This window comes from Phyllobates terribilis, unplaced genomic scaffold, assembly GCF_046119375.1.
Source record: "Phyllobates terribilis strain yellow unplaced genomic scaffold, ASM4611937v1 Scaffold_11__3_contigs__length_659146591, whole genome shotgun sequence".
Classification (NCBI taxonomy): Eukaryota; Metazoa; Chordata; class Amphibia; order Anura; family Dendrobatidae; genus Phyllobates; species Phyllobates terribilis.
In genome coordinates, this window is record NW_027362771.1 from 647,647,981 (window position 1) to 647,664,334 (window position 16,354).

At 53.0% G+C, this 16,354-nt stretch overlaps 1 protein-coding gene across 1 annotated transcript in view; it reads left to right on the top strand.

The window, feature by feature from the left end:
- The first annotated feature begins 1,995 nt into the window (after positions 1–1,995).
- Positions 1,996–16,354, top strand: part of LOC141167625 (uncharacterized) — a 59,251-nt gene continuing 44,892 nt past the window's right edge. The window contains exons 1-3 of the mRNA XM_073655008.1: positions 1,996–2,069; positions 13,096–13,274; positions 13,398–13,495. Of these exons, the coding sequence (XP_073511109.1) occupies positions 1,996–2,069; positions 13,096–13,274; positions 13,398–13,495 (351 nt within the window). The remainder of the gene's footprint in view (positions 2,070–13,095; positions 13,275–13,397; positions 13,496–16,354) is intronic.

Below are 16,354 nucleotides of genomic sequence, written 5' to 3' on the forward strand. Positions count from 1 at the left end.
AGAGAAGACGTCATGTCATGAGAGCAAATACCGAGGGGTCACCGCAAGGTGCAAACCATTAATCAGCCGGAAAATAGAAAGGCTGGATTACACTTTGCCAAAAACATATAAAGAAGCCACCCAGTTCTGGAAAACGGAGGCGGTGTGATGGCCCGGGCATGCATGGCTTCCAATGGCACCGGGACACTTGTGGTTATTGATGATGTGACTGAAGACAGAAGCAGCCGGATGAATCCTGTGTGTACAGGGAGACACTTTCTGCTCAGATTCACCGAAATGCAGCAAGGTTGATTGGATGGCGCTTCACAGGACAGACGGACAATGACCCAAAACATCCTGCGAAAGAAAGAAGTGAACTATTCAGCAATGGCCGAGTCATCGCCAGATCTAGGCCCATCGAGCCACATTTCACAGGTTGAAGACAAAACTGAAGGCAGAAAGAGACAAGTGAGAACCGAAGTTACTGCAGTAAAGGCAGCAAAGCCTCACACCGGAGGAAACCAGCGATGGGGACGTCCATGGCCTCCAGACTTCAGGACATCATTGCTGCAAAGCCTCACACCGGAGGAGACCAGCGATGGTGACGTCCATGGCATCCAGAATTCAGGCCATCATTACTGCAAAGCCTCACACCGGAGGAAACCAGCGATGGTGACTCCATGGCCTCCAGACTTCAGGCCGTCATTGCTGCAAAGCCTCACACCAGAGGAAACCAGCAATGGTGACTCCATGGCCTCCAGACTTCAGGCCGTCATTGCTGCAAAGCCTCACACCAGAGGAAACCAGCGAAGGGGACAGCCATGGCCTCTAGACTTCAGGCTGTCATTGCTGAGAAGCCTCACACCAGAGGAAACCAGCGATGGTGACAGCCATGGCCTCCAGACTTCAGGCCATCATTACTGCAAACCCTCATACCAGAGGAAACCAGCGATGGTGACAGCCATGGCCTCTAGACTTCAGGCCGTCATTGCTGAAAAGCCTCACACCAGAGGAAACCAGCGATGATGACAGCCATGGCCTCTAGACTTAAGGCCGTCATTGCTGAAAAGCCTCACACAGGAGGAGACTAGCGATGGTGACGGCCATGGCCTCCAGACTTCAGGCCATCATTGCTGCAAACCCTCACACCAGAGGAAACCAGCGATGGTGACAGCCATGGCCTCTAGACTTCAGGCCGTCATTGCTGCAAAGCCTCACACCAGAGGAAACCAGCGATGGTGACGGCCATGGCCTCCAGACTTCAGGCCGTCATTACTGCAAACTCTCACACCAGAGGAAACCAGCGATTGTGACAGCCATGGCCTCTAGACTTCAGGCCGTCATTGCTGCAAAGTCTCACACCGGAGGAGATCAGCGATGGTGACAGCCATGGCCTCTAGACTTCAGGCCGTCATTGCTGCAAAGCCTCGCACAGGAGGAGATCAGCGATGGTGACGGCCATGGCCTCCAGACTTCGGGCCGTCATTGCTGCAAACCCTCACACCAGAGGAAACCAGCGATGGTGAAAGCCATGGCCTCCAGACTTCAGGCCGTCATTGCTGCAAACCCTCACATCAGAGGAGACCAGCGATGGTGACGGCCATGGCCTATAGACTTCAGGCCGTCATTGCTGAAAAGCCTCACACAGGATGAGACCAGCAATGGTGACGGCCATGGCCTCCAGACTTCAGACCGTCATTGCTGCAAAGCCTCACATAGGAGGAAACCAGCGATGGAGACGTCCATGGCCTCCAGACTTCAGACCGTCATTGCTGCAAAGCCTCACATAGGAGGAAACCAGCGATGGTGACAGCCATGGCCTCTAGACTTCAGGCCGTCATTGCTGCAAAGCCTCACACCAGAGGAAACCAGCGATGGAGACGTCCATGGCCTCCAGACTTCAGACCGTCATTGCTGCAAAGCCTCACACCAGAGGAGAGCAGCGATGGTGACGTCCATGACCTCCAGACTTCAGGCCGTCATTGCTGCAAAGCCTCACACCAGAGGAAACCAGCGATGGAGACGTCCATGGCCTCTAGACTTCAGGCCGTCATTGCTGCAAAGCCTCACATAGGAGAAAACCGGCGATGGTGACGTCCATGGCCTCTAGACTTCAGGCCGTCATTGCTGCAAAGCCTCACACCAGAGGAAACCAGCGATGGTGACGGGCATGGCCTCCAGATTTCAGGCCGTCATTGCTGCAAAGCCTCACACCAGAGGAAACCAGCGATGGAGACGTCCATGGCCTCCAGATTTCAGGCCGTCATTGCTGCAAAGCCTCACACCGGAGGAAACCAGCGATGGAGACGTCCATGGCCTCTAGACTTCAGGCCATCATTACTGCAAACCCTCACACCAGAGGAAACCAGCGATGGTGACGGCCATAGCCTCCAGACTTCAGGCCGTCATTGCTGCAAACCCTCACACCAGAGGAGACCAGCGATGGTGACGTCCATGGCCTCTAGACTTCAGGCCGTCATTGCTGCAAACCCTCACACCAGAGGAAACCAGCGATGGTGACGTCCATGGCCTCTAGACTTCAGGCCGTCATTACTGCAAACCCTCACACCTGAGGAGACCAGCGATGGTGACGTCCATGGCCTCTAGACTTCAGGCCATCATTACTGCAAACCCTCACACAGGAGGAGACCAGCGATGGTGACGGCCATAGCCTCTAGACTTCAGGCCGTCATTGCTGCAAACCCTCACACCAGAGGAGACCAGCGATGGTGACGGCCATAGCCTCCAGACTTCAGGCCGTCATTGCTGCAAACCCTCACACCAGAGGAGACCAGCGATGGTGACGTCCATAGCCTCCAGACTTCAGGCCGTCATTGCTGCAAACCCTCACACCAGAGGAGACCAGCGATGGTGACGGCCATAGCCTCCAGACTTCAGGCCGTCATTGCTGCAAACCCTCACACCAGAGGAGACCAGCGATGGTGACGTCCATAGCCTCCAGACTTCAGGCCATCATTACTGCAAACCCTCACACCAGAGGAGACCAGTGATGGTGACGTCCATGGCCTCTAGACTTCAGGCCATCATTACTGCAAACCCTCACACAGGAGGAGACCAGCGATGGTGACGGCCATAGCCTCCAGACTTCAGGCCGTCATTGCTGCAAACCCTCACACCAGAGGAGACCAGCGATGGTGACGTCCATGGCCTCTAGACTTCAGGCCATCATTACTGCAAACCCTCACACAGGAGGAGACCAGCGATGGTGACGGCCATAGCCTCCAGACTTCAGGCCGTCATTGCTGCAAACCCTCACACCAGAGGAGACCAGCGATGGTGACGGCCATAGCCTCCAGACTTCAGGCCGTCATTGCTGCAAACCCTCACACCAGCGGAGACCAGCGATGGTGACGTCCATGGCCTCTAGACTTCAGGCCATCATTACTGCAAATCCTCACATCAGAGGAGACCAGCGATGGTGACGTCCATGGCCTCTAGACTTCAGGCCATCATTACTGCAAACCCTCACACAGGAGGAGACCAGCGATGGTGACTGCCATAGCCTCCAGACTTCAGGCCGTCATTGCTGCAAACCCTCACACCAGAGGAGACCAGCGATGGTGACGGCCATGGCCTCCAGACTTCAGGCCGTCATTGCTGCAAACCCTCACACCAGAGGAGACCAGCGATGGTGACGTCCATGGCCTCTAGACTTCAGGCCATCATTACTGCAAACCCTCACACAGGAGGAGACCAGCGATGGTGACGGCCATAGCCTCCAGACTTCAGGCCGTCATTGCTGCAAAGGATTCTCTACAGAGAATTTAAAATGGACATTTTTCCTGAATGCTTATTGTTTAGCTCAAGTATGAAACAAAGATGGGGCAATATTTGGAGATGTCTAAGGACAGGTGGTGCTGACCAGGTCCGGCCCGGTTTCTATTGACTTTTTCGTACAATTCACTCTTTGAAATGTACAAAGGAAAGGTTGAAAAAAAAAAAAAGAACATTATGTAAGAGGGACGAGGACATTCCAGGGAAGGCTTATGTGAGGGACAGAAGGGCTGTGTTTTGGGCTAAACAGCAAAGTAACAAGTGACTGCACACAATAGGGCTGTGAACCCACTCCGCACACACGCACCCCCGCTTATAAACTGTTTACACAGCAAGCAAAGAAATGTCACATCACTGCCGGAGCAGGACTGAGCAGGAAAGACACCACAAGGTGAAGTCATCTCCGACGAGAGGTCAATGCCTGGAGGCTGCACTAACAGCTCTGCATATATGTGGTGCTTATAACGTAGACGCCAGGGAGTGGACACTGTCTGCATTATCTGGACAGAGCCCGCAGAAGGCAGCGCAGCTCGCTCAGGAGGGGGATTCACTAATGTCACGCTGAGATGGACTGGATCTGGATCATTGTTCTCAATCATCAGTTTGTGTTGATATCTGTATAGACACGATGCTGCTCAGGCCGCCAGGTCACCCTCCTCACGGGCCACCATCGCCCCATACACCGCGCACTCCCAGAGTCCGGAGGAAATGGCCATCAATGATCATTTATAGATCTGTCCATGATCACGTCTCTTACACCATCTCCAAAATGCAGTATGATCACAATGTGGGAACATAGACTTTAACCCCTTTACAGCCTGTGACGTATTAGTACGCACTAGGCTGTCACCCCCTGTTCAGTGCGGGCTCCGGTGCTGAGCCCGCACTGAACTGGGCACATGTCAGCTGATTATTACAGTGGACATGTGCCCGCAACAGCCGCGGGTGGAATCGCGATCCACCCGTGGCTGTTAACATGTTAAATGCCGCTGTCAATCTCTGACAGCGGTATTTAACATCGTATTTAACCCTTACCCAGCCCATCGGTGACCCTGTCACGTGATCGCGGGTCTCCGATACGTGGGCATGACAACCCTGGGTCTGCAGGAGACGCCTGTGGTTGTCATGAGCTGATCGCTATGAGCGCCACCTAGTGGTCAGCGCTCATAGCACAGGACCGTTTCTGCTGCATACAGGGGATCTGCTGATCCCCTGTATGTAGCAGAGGCGATCAGACAAGTGCTGCTTCTAGTCTCCTATGGAGACTATAGAAGAAAGCAAAAAAGTGTAAAAAAAATGTTTTTAAAAATATTAAAAAAATAAAAAAATATATAAATGTTTAAATCACCCCCCCTTTCGTCCCATTCAAAATAAAATAATTAAAAAAAAACCCACATGCACATATTTGGTATCGCCACGTTAAAAATCGCCCGATCTATCAATATAAAAAAATAATTAATCCGATCGGTAAACGGCGTAACGAGAAAAAAATTCTAAACACCAAAACATCTTTCTTTGGTCGCCGCAACATTGCAATAAAATGCAATAACGGGCGATCAAAACATCAGATCTACCCCAAAATGGTATCAATAAAAACGTCAGCTTGGCGCGCAAAAAATAATCCCTCACCCGGCCCCAGATTCCGAAAAATGGAGACGCTACGGAAAATGACGCCATTTTTTTTTTTTTAGCAAACTTTGTATTTTTTTCACCACTTAAATAAAAAAGAACCTATAGATGTTTGGAATCTATGAACTCGTAATGACCTGGAGAATAATGATGGCCGCTCAGTTCTAGCAATCAGTGAACGTGGTAAAAAAACAAACAAAAAAAAACATCTGTGGTATTGCACTTTTTTTGCAATTTCACCGCACTTGGAATTTTTTTCCCGTTTTCCAGTACACGATATGGTAAAACCAGTAACGTTGTTCAAAAGTACAACTCGTCGCGCAAAAAATAAGCCCTCACACTTCCATATTGACCAAAAAATAAAAACGCTATGGCTCTGGGAACAAGGGGAGCAAAAAACAAAAACAGAAAATCCCAGGGTTGCGAAAGGGTTAAAGGGAACCGGTCAGCAGACTTTCCCCATATAAAGTACGGCCTGCACCTGTTAAGGCTCCTTTTACAGCCCACTAAGAAGCTGCATATATGTCCCCAACCCCCTGCAAATCACAAAGACACCATTTATTATACTCACATGCTAGAGTGCTGTAAGGTGCGGCCGTACGTTATATAGGAAGAACCTGCCCACAGGTTCCCTCTAAATCACCCAAAGTTATGGATTCTCAGCCTGAGCACTGGTGTAAGGAATGTCTGCCGGACATGTGTGCTGGAAGCGCAAAAGATGAGTGATCTCCGGACAGTCATCCATGCAAAACAGTGAGAGGCTTAGGATGGTAGAGTGCAGCTCTTAAGTATAATACAGGAGGTAACTCAGGATCAGTAATGTAATGTATGTACACAGTGACTGCACCAGCAGTATAGTGAGTGCAGCTCTAATCAGCTGTTGCTCACTGTGGTGATTGCGGGTGTGGTGGCTGCAGATCCTGCTGTGTGCTCCTGAGCTCCTGAGAACCAACACCTCTCCACCTGGGGATCTGCTCTCTCTCCTACCCAGGGAGGGAGTGGGTTTCCTGGGATGAGTGATGGAGCCAAGTCCCAGGCTTCTGTTCCCCAAACCAGGCTGGCGGGGAGCAGGAGAAACCAGCAACCGGTCTGCACATCGGAGGACTCGGGGGTAAGACGTTCCACCAGGAGTCGCAGCAATGTGGCTCCTACTCCCCCTGGGTTTGTGGAGACCCAGAGAAGCCGCAAGGCTTCCAGCATGGAGGAAAAGCCTGACAGCGTGAATGATGGAGCTCCTTCCGGAGGAAAGCTGAGCTGACCTCACTGAGGAAGGCGGGGGACTGCAAAGTCCCTGGGAGTCTGTGTTCATCTATGCCTCCTGGGTCATGAGCCACCTCCGTGAGTATGAAGATGCAAGTAAGCTCGTCAGCAGACTCTGGGAGGAGCTGCGCTGCACAAGCGCCAAAGCTGCAGGTGCCTACAAACCGAGGAAGGCTAAACTCCAGGCGGAGGTAAAGAGGCTCAGCAGTGATATTAATGTGCTGAAATTAAGGAAACCTGTCATCAGAGAGCAGAGTGGTCCTTTGAAGGAAAAACTGATAAATGAAGACCGATTCGGACTGCAAGATGTCAGTGAATAGTAAAGTTGTTACAGGACTGGTTGACACTGTGGGTTCCCTGAAAAGATCCAGATCAGGGATCCTGGAGGTCGTCAGATCCTTCTACTCGCACCTCTTGGGGAAGAGGGATCTGGATTGGGATGAGATGTCGGCTTTTCTGGCTGAAGCCGTCCCCGAACCAGGGGTAGACCCCTCTCTTGGCGTTTTGACAGAGATGATCAGGGAAGAGGACAAAAAATGGACATCTCAGACGACAAAGCATATATTATGGGGTGGTGTGTATAAAATATAAGCGGAGATAAGACAATCCTTTGAGGATTTTCTTCAGAGTCAAGTACCCTTACTGGATCTTTGTAGTGGTAAGTCAGAGTGGTGGGAGATGTTCAAGAAAAGGGTGGCGAGATTCTTCCGGCAGCTCTCGAGCCTCAGGAGCCTGGACAGGTACGGCCTGTATCAGGGACTGAGGAAGAAACTCGAGCATCTTGTCTCAACTGGAGGTAGCCGCGAGGAGATCTGCAGAGTGAAATCTTTGCTAATGAGGTGTCAGTATGATAGACACACATCTTTGGTTTTTGAGAGGGATTATGGGAAGTACCGCTCGTCCGACCCTTACAGAAACTGCAAGATGTCAGTGAATAGTAAAGTTGCTATAGGACTGGTTGACACTGCGGGGTCCCTGAAAAGATCCAGATCAGGGATCCTGGAAGTCGTCAGATCCTTCTACTCGCACCTCTTGGGGAAGAGGGATCTGGATTGGGATGAGATGTCAGCTTTTCTGGCTGAAGCCGTCCCCGAACCAGGGGTAGACCCCTCTCTTGGCGTTTTGACAGAGATGATCAGGGAAGAGGAAGCTAAGTTGGCGATTGAAGGGCTTGCCCTAAAGAAATCTCCCAGTCCAGATGGCTTAACATCAGAATACTATAAGACCTTTAAGGACGTCTTGGTTCCCCTCTTGACTGAGGTATTCAATGAGTGTCTTTCCTCCGGCACTCTGAGCTGCACAAGCGCCAAAGCTGCAGGGTCCTCCAAACCGAGGAAGACTAAACTCCAAGCGGAGGTAACGCAACCAAAGCTTGATATTAATGAACTGGAAGTGAGAAAAGCTTTGATAAGAGAGCAGAGTGGTCCATTCAAGGAAAAACTCATTAATGAAGATCGATTCAGAGAAATGGCTGATAACAGAGAGCAAAGGCAGATGGGGCTGCAGCCTGAGAGCCAGGTGGATGATGAGAGTGATGATGACCAGCAGGAAGCCCCAGCTGGTGTAGCACCCTGAGGACTCGGTTGCTACAGGGGTATTGCACCTCGACCCAGAGGTGTGGTATTCCACTCCCGGGTAAGGATGGAGTGTGGGACTGAGCTCAGTAGGCTGCATGCACTACATACATCCCATTTCCGGGGGACAGAACTACGGTACTCCCACCAGATAAATGTGCAGGTACGACAGCGTCTGTCCCTGGCTGGAGTGGGAGGGGGGTGGAACATCTCAGTAGTGTAGGGGCAGATAGGGGAGGGGCTCTGGGCATAGAGATAGGAGCCCATTGGGTGCTAGTCACCTGGGCTCACACATAGAGGGAGTATATATGGTGGGCACCATCTTAGATCAGGGTCAGTCGGTCAGTCAGTTCAGCCTGAGGAGAAGCCGAGCAGAGGAGCTCAGCCAGGAGGGCTGACAGGGAGCTGTGGCTCCTGCTGGGCCCAGCTCCAGGGCCAGGCTTGTAGTGGAGGAGGAAGAAGAAAGGCCCAGAGACGCAGAGCCAGAGGGAACCCTGAGATCCCAGAATTAAGCCAAAAGGGTGAAGGGTTGGCAGAAGAGGGCACCGGATCCCAAGCTGGCGGAGGCAAAAGTAACCCTTAGCCAGGAACCGGAGGTCGTGGTCAAGCTTTGCCACGACCCTCACCACATCCACCAGGAAGGTACACCAAGAGTAGGGTCAGGAAAGCCAGAGAAGGTTTTGCCACCAAGAGACACAAGGGAACCGGACAAAGGTGGATCCCTGGTGGGGACGGCCAGGAGAAAGAGAGAGAGAGAGGGAAGCTCAGGACCACGCTCCGGAACTGCCTGGGGGTTAGCCGAGTCCCACACCTGGTGAATGCAGCACGGCTCGGGTGGTCACTCAAGGCCAGAGTGACTGAAAGAACTACTGTGAGTAAAAACCCTGAAACTGCATCTCACGCCTCTGACTCTCATTTCTGCACTTCCACTACCTCCATCATCCACACCAGCTGCCCTGAGGCCATACCCCTCCCGTTGGGGGTTATACCACCATCACTGCACACATACTACCAGCCTCAGCGGACTGTTCTGCAGCGGCGGCCTTGTGACCGCAAATCAACGGGTGGCGTAGTCGACACTTAAGCAACATCTACAAAGACTGCCACACACTTAGTTTGACACCCTGGGCACGGACCGGGTCACCGCCACAAGGACTACTACCCCTGCTCAGATCCGGCTCCGGGTATCCCCTGAACATGGCCCAGGGGGCGCGTCAACTTTGGCGTAGTCGGCAGGATCACGTGCCCGCAACTACCGGGTACTGCGTGCCTGAAGAAAAGTCTAAATGTACCGTAAAAAGAAGTCTCCCGCCAGCTCCGGAGGGTCCCCGCCATCGGACGCCATCTCGGATCATTTCCCGCCGGTTGCCCGCCATATGCAGCCTTTTCCCGCCATCCACGGAGTTTCCCGCCACTGGGAGACGATTCCCGCCATCTGAGAAGATTTCCCGCCCTGGCAGAGCGGACGCCATTATGGGCGTGCCAGAGGGTGGCAAGAGACCACCTCCCATCGTGGGCCAGGTCCAAGAATGGCGCCAGAAGCGAAGACCGCCCCCACCATCAGAGACTGTAATGATTGAGATGTCCGTCAGCGTGGGGGGTCTGCCCCTGGAACTGCCAATCACCAAGTTGCCCCAGGACCACCCTGAATGGGGGCGGAGAGAGAACAAAAGAGTGAAGATGGGAGCAGCCTGGAGGAGTCTGGAGAGAACGCACCCGGAGATGGAGGGAGAGGCAGGCAGCACCGACCCAGTGGTCAGGAGCCTGTTGCAAGCCACCACCCCACCAGGCCTGGTCGGGTGGCGTAGTCGACACTTAAGCAACATCTACAAAGACTGCCACACACTTAGTTTGACACCCTGGGCACGGACCGGGTCACCGCCACAAGGACTACTACCCCTGCTCAGATCCGGCTCCAGGTATCCCCTGAACATGGCCCAGGGGGCGCGTCACTGGCAGCCTGCAAAGTCACCCGCAGGCCATGTGCAGCGAGCTCCCTGCAGGACAGGCGACAATGACATCCGGTCGCAGTTCTGCCGGCTCTGGGGAGGACAGTGACAGCAGCGGCCAGGGAGGGGCGCTAATGGCGGAAATAAAGCTCCTGGAGTCCCCAGTGTGCCTCCAAAACTTCCATCTTGGTGACAATTTACCAGAAGAGGCACCTTGGGGCCAGAAAAAGGCTAAGAAGACCAAGCCAAAGCTGCAGGAAGCGGTAAGCTATGTCTATGCCCCCCTCCCTGTACCCCCTGAGTCGGCGGCAGGCTCAGCTTGCTGTATAAGCCCCGTTGCCCAGCCCAGCCCAGGTTCTGCTGTGGATCCGGTGCAAAGGCGCGGGGAGATTGCACAGCGCGGTAGTGAGGCGCAGAGCTCTGTCTCTGCTTGTAGTAGCGGGGACGCAGCAGGAGGTGCATCAGCCGAGAGGCTGGACAGTGAGGGCGGCCCGGCGGCGGGCGTTCCGTCAGGCCACGATACCGTGGTGCGCTAAAGATCAGCGGCGCATTATACCGAATGTCAAACAGAAATTACCGACTGATGACGCGGAGGGCACACATAAGACCCGGGGTGAGGTCGCCTCCAGTTCTATGGAGGTGACTGAACTGAGGTCAAAATGTCATCCACCATTGTTACTGATCCAGCAGGAATGAATGTGGTGGTGGGTGTGAATGAGGCCAATTCATTATCTAGTGGTGTGGTTGCTGGTTTGGTGGAGGGTGAGATGGAGGTGGGTAATAGTGATGCTGTTGGGGCTGATGTAGTCACTGGTCCGGTTGCTCCCCCGGGGTTGGCTATGCCTGTCCAGAGTTATGCCAGTGTCACCTCCGGGGCAAATAGGGCATCCTCCTCCTCCTCGTCTCCGGGCTTTGGGGACGGCATGTTGCAACGACGCCTTCTGGAGGCTCTAAAGAAGGGGGAGAGATTACTAATGGCTAATGGTAGAGAGCCGAGAGGTTGATCTATCCTTCTGGATAGAGAGGCATGGCCTCGGGGCCTTCCGAGAGCAAAAACGGGGGAATACAGTGTGGTCCCTCCCAACAGCCGGGCCAGACAGTGTGCGTAGGAATGTGGTCCGTCTTCGGTGGAGGGGCAGTGATGCATGTCCTCCAAGGTCTAAAGTTGTGGAGCTCCTGCTGAGGATGGGCTTCAAGGCGATTGACATTTACGCCTTGATACATCCCTATTCCACGCCTGAGTTTGATGTTAGCTTTGTTCGACCGGAGCTCTTCTGGACGAATTATGAGTGGGCAAAAAATGAGTCCGGCTGGCGAGACTTTGCCGTCCACGCAGTGTCTCGCCAAAACCAGATCAAGAAAGTGACCGTGATGACTCGTAACGAGTCGCTTTCTTGTTATGACATCATGACGTGGCTTGGTCGGTATGGAGAGGTGGTGGAGATGCCAAAGAAAAACCACGAGTTTGGTATCTATTTAGGAGCCTGGACGTATATGGTAAAACATAAACATTCAGGTGGTACGGTTGCCCACATTCCATCATCTGCCTTCCTGGGTAGGGATCGTATCCTGGTCTTCTACCAGGGTCAACCGAAGCTCTGTCACAGGTGCGGCGACCCCACACACTTCAGTGCAAACTGCACTGTGCAGAAATGTGCATTGTGTGGGGGTGTCGGCCATCTTGCTGCCTCTTGTGTGGAGATTAGGTGCCACCTGTGTGGTGAGTTAGGTCACCCATTCAGCCGTTGTCCTCGCTCCTTCGATAATGCAGTCGAGACCTCGGTGGGAGAAAGCCGTGAGGCCGATTCTGCTGGGGAGGGGACTAGCAGAGGTGGGGGAGCTGAGGGGCCAGGGAAGAAAAGCAATAAAGAGACGCCTGCCCAGCTGAGGCATCTAGACATGCGCAGACAGGAGAGGGAGCGGGGCGAGCCCCGGGCTACTGGGGCGGCCCCTGTCCTGGATGCCAGTGTTGCTGCTAAGGCCCCGAGGGATGATGAGTTGGATGAGGAGGTCAGGAGGATCCACAGGGAGGAAACTGCCTCTGCCTCAGAATCCTCCCATTATGAAAGTATGGATGAGGATAATAAGCGGTGGCTAGAGGACAAGAGTAAGCTCGGCACCAAAAAAGAAGAGAAAGAAGGGAGATAAAACATCTTCTCCCGCTCTGACCAAGGTACCTAAGGAAGGTAAAACTGACTCCCCTCTGGTTGGTCTTTCTAACCGGTTCCAAGCCCTTGAGAACATCTCTTCCTCTGAAGAGGAGGCCGAGGATGAAGTTCCGGCTTCAGCGGAGCTTACAGGGGGCGCCGAGTCTCCTTCTCCTGGGGATGCAAGGTCCTTGGGGGGAGGGACTGGGTCAGAGTCCGGAGATGAGGACGAAAAAAGAAGGAAAAATGTGGGAATGGACACCTCTGTGTCATTAAAGAGGGGGAAGGATTCCTCGTCTGAGGCAGAGGATAAGGGGAGTGAGAAGAAGAAAGCCATCTAACTCAATCACCAATGATGGCGGTACCCACTCCATTGACGCTGGCGTCCATTACTGTCGCCAGCATTAAGTCAAATATGGCTAGATTTGCGGCCTTTGATTTTCTCAGCCGGGTTGAAGCTGACATTTTCTTTTTGCAAGAGACCAGGCTGCCAAATATGGCAGAGGTGTTTATAGCTAAGAGGGAGTGGAGACTCGGGCCCTCCTATTGGTCTCTTGCAGCCGAGCCGTATAGCGGAGTGGCGGTCCTTTTTACCGCACCGGTAGAATGCCGACGGGTTATTGAGTTAGAAATGGGGAGGTGCCTGATATTAGATGTCCTCATGAAGGGACAGGAGCTTCGGCTCATTAACATCTATGGTCCCCAATCTAAGTGGGACCGGAAGTGTCTCTTTATGAGTATCAAGCCCTACCTTTTTACGAGTCGGCAGGTCATCTTTGGAGGGGACTTCAACACTGTCACGAGGCCCCGGGATAGAGGAGGTTCCAGAGACAAGCTGACTTATGATAGCGTCGCCCTTAATAGTATAGCTAGTGAGGCTCGCCTGGTGGATGTCCACATCCGGCACACCGCAGGCCACGAGGGGTTCACCTATCATAGAGGTAACTGTAGGTCCAGGATAGACAGGTTTTATTTAAAGGAGGAAGCCGTCTCTTCAGCAGTATCTGTTGTTGAGGTGGAGTTCTCCGATCACTGTATGATTTTGTTTTCCCTGAATGTTACAGAGACCCCCCGGATGGGAAGAGGCTTTTGGAGGCTCAATTCGTCTCTCTTGGAAGAAGCGGAGATAAGACAGTCCTTTGAGGATTTTCTTCAGAGCCAGGTACCCTTACTGGATCTTTGTAGTAGTAAGTCAGAGTGGTGGGAGATGTTCAAGAAAAGGGTGGCGAGATTCTTCCGCCAGCTCTCGAGCCTCAGGAGCCTGGACAGGCAATTTAGTTTTTTGCTCTCCTTCCCAGAACCATAACTTTTTCATTCTTTAGTCAATATGGCCGTGTGAGGGCTTATTTTTTGCGGGACGAGTTGTTCTTTTGAACGTCATCGCTGGTTTTACCATATCGTGTGCTGTAAAACGGGAAAAAAAATCCAAATGTGGTGAAATTCCACAGTTGTTTTTTTTTGTTTTTTTTTACCACGTTCACTGGATGCTACAACTGACCTGCCATCATGATTCTCCAGGTCATTACGAGTTCATAGACCCCAAACATCTATAGGTTCTTTTTTATTTAAGTGGTGAAAAAAAATCCAAAGTTTGCTACAAAAAAATGGCCCCATTTTCCGAGACCCGTAGCGTCTCCATTTTTCGTGATCTGGGGCCGGGTGAGGGATTATTTTTTGCGCGCCGGGCTGACGTTTTTATTGATACCATATTGGGGTAGATCCGACGTTTTGATTGCCCTTTATTGCAATGTTGCGGCGTTTAGAATTTTTTTCTCGTTTACCGATCGGATTAATTCTTCTTTTATATTGATAGATCGGGCGATTCTGAACGCGGTGGTACCAAATATGTGTATGTGGGTTTTTTTTTAATTGTTTTATTTTGAATGGGGCGAAAGGGGGGTGATTTCAACTTTTATTTTTTTAATATTTTTAAAAACCTTTTTTTTTTGCACTTTCTGCTTGGTTCTATATTCTCCATGGGAAACTAGAAGCAGCACTTCTCCGATCTCCTATGCTACACACAGGCGATGAGCAGATTGCCTGTGTACAGCAGATTTGCTCATTTGCTATGAGCGGCGACCACTGGGCGGCGCTCGCTGCAATCTGGCAATGACAACCACAGGGGTCTCCTGCAGACCCCGGTTTGTCATGCCAACCCATCGGCAAACCGCAATCATGTGACGCTCTTCCCAGAAGCACGAGTTAAATGCCGTTGTCAGAGATTTACAGCGGCATTTAACTGTTTAACAGCCGTGGGTGGACATGTGCCAGAACCTGCAGAATAGTGAGTGCAGCTGTGAAGTATAATTTAGGATGTAAGAGGATGTACAGGATGTAACTTAGGATCACAATTTACATTCCCTATTATTATTTATTTTTATGGAGCCATTTATTCCATGGCGCTTTACATGTGAAAAAGGAGTATACATACAAGAACAATTACAATAATCTTAAACAAAACGTGACGGCGACTGGTACAGGAGGAGCGAGGACCCTGCCCGCGAGGGCTCACAATCTACAGGGGATGGGTGAGGATACAGTAGGTGAGGGTAGAGCTGGTCGTGGTATGGTGGAGCGAGGACCCTGCCCGCGAGGGCTCACAATCTACAAGGGATGGGTGAGGATACAGTAGGTGAGGGTAGAGCTGGTCGTGCAGCGGTATGGTGGAGCGAGGACCCTGCCCGCGAGGGCTCACAATCTACAAGGGATGGGTGAGGATACAGTAGGTGGGGGTAGAGCTGGTCGTGCAGCGGTATGGTGGAGCGAGGACCCTGCCCGCGAGGGCTCACAATCTACAGGGGATGGGTGAGGATACAGTAGGTGGGGGTAGAGCTGGTCGTGCAGCGGTATGGTGGAGCGAGGACCATGCCCGCGAGGGCTCACAATCTACAGGGGATGGGTGAGGATACAGTAGGTGGGGGTAGAGCTGGTCGTGCAGCGGTATGGTGGAGCGAGGACCATGCCCGCGAGGGCTCACAATCTACAAGGGATGGGTGAGGATACAGTAGGTGGGGGTAGAGCTGGTCGTGCAGCGGTATGGTGGAGCGCGGACCCTGCCCGCGAGGGCTCACAATCTACAGGGGATGGGTGAGGATACAGTAGGTGGGGGTAGAGCTGGTCGTGCAGCGGTATGGTGGAGCGAGGACCCTGCCCGCGAGGGCTCACAATCTACAGGGGATGGGTGAGGATACAGTAGGTGGGGGTAGAGCTGGTCGTGCAGCGGTATGGTGGAGCGAGGACCCTGCCCGCGAGGGCTCACAATCTACAAGGGATGGGTGAGGATACAGTAGGTGGGGGTAGAGCTGGTCGTGCAGCGGTATGGTGGAGCGAGGACCCTGCCCGCGAGGGCTCACAATCTACAGGGGATGGGTGAGGATACAGTAGGTGGGGGTAGAGCTGGTCGTGCAGCGGTATGGTGGAGCGAGGACCATGCCCGCGAGGGCTCACAATCTACAAGGGATGGGTGAGGATACAGTAGGTGGGGGTAGAGCTGGTCGTGCAGCGGTATGGTGGAGCGAGGACCATGCCCGCGAGGGCTCACAGTCTACAAGGGATGGGTGAGCATACAGTAGGTGAGGGTAGAGCTGGTCGTGCAGCGGTATGGTGGAGCGAGGACCCTGCCCGCGAGGGCTCACAATCTACAGGGGATGGGTGAGGATACAGTAGGTGGGGGTAGAGCTGGTCGTGCAGCGGTATGGTGGAGCGAGGACCATGCCCGCGAGGGCTCACAATCTACAAGGGATGGGTGAGGATACAGTAGGTGGGGGTAGAGCTGGTCGTGCAGCGGTATGGTGGAGCGAGGACCCTGCCCGCGAGGGCTCACAATCTACAAGGGATGGGTGAGGATACAGTAGGTGGGGGTAGAGCTGGTCGTGCAGCGGTATGGTGGAGCGAGGACCATGCCCGCGAGGGCTCACAATCTACAAGGGATGGGTGAGGATCCAGTAGGTGATGGCAGAACTGGTCGTACAGCGGTATGGTGGAGCGAGGACCCTGCCCGCGAGGGCTCACAATCTACAAG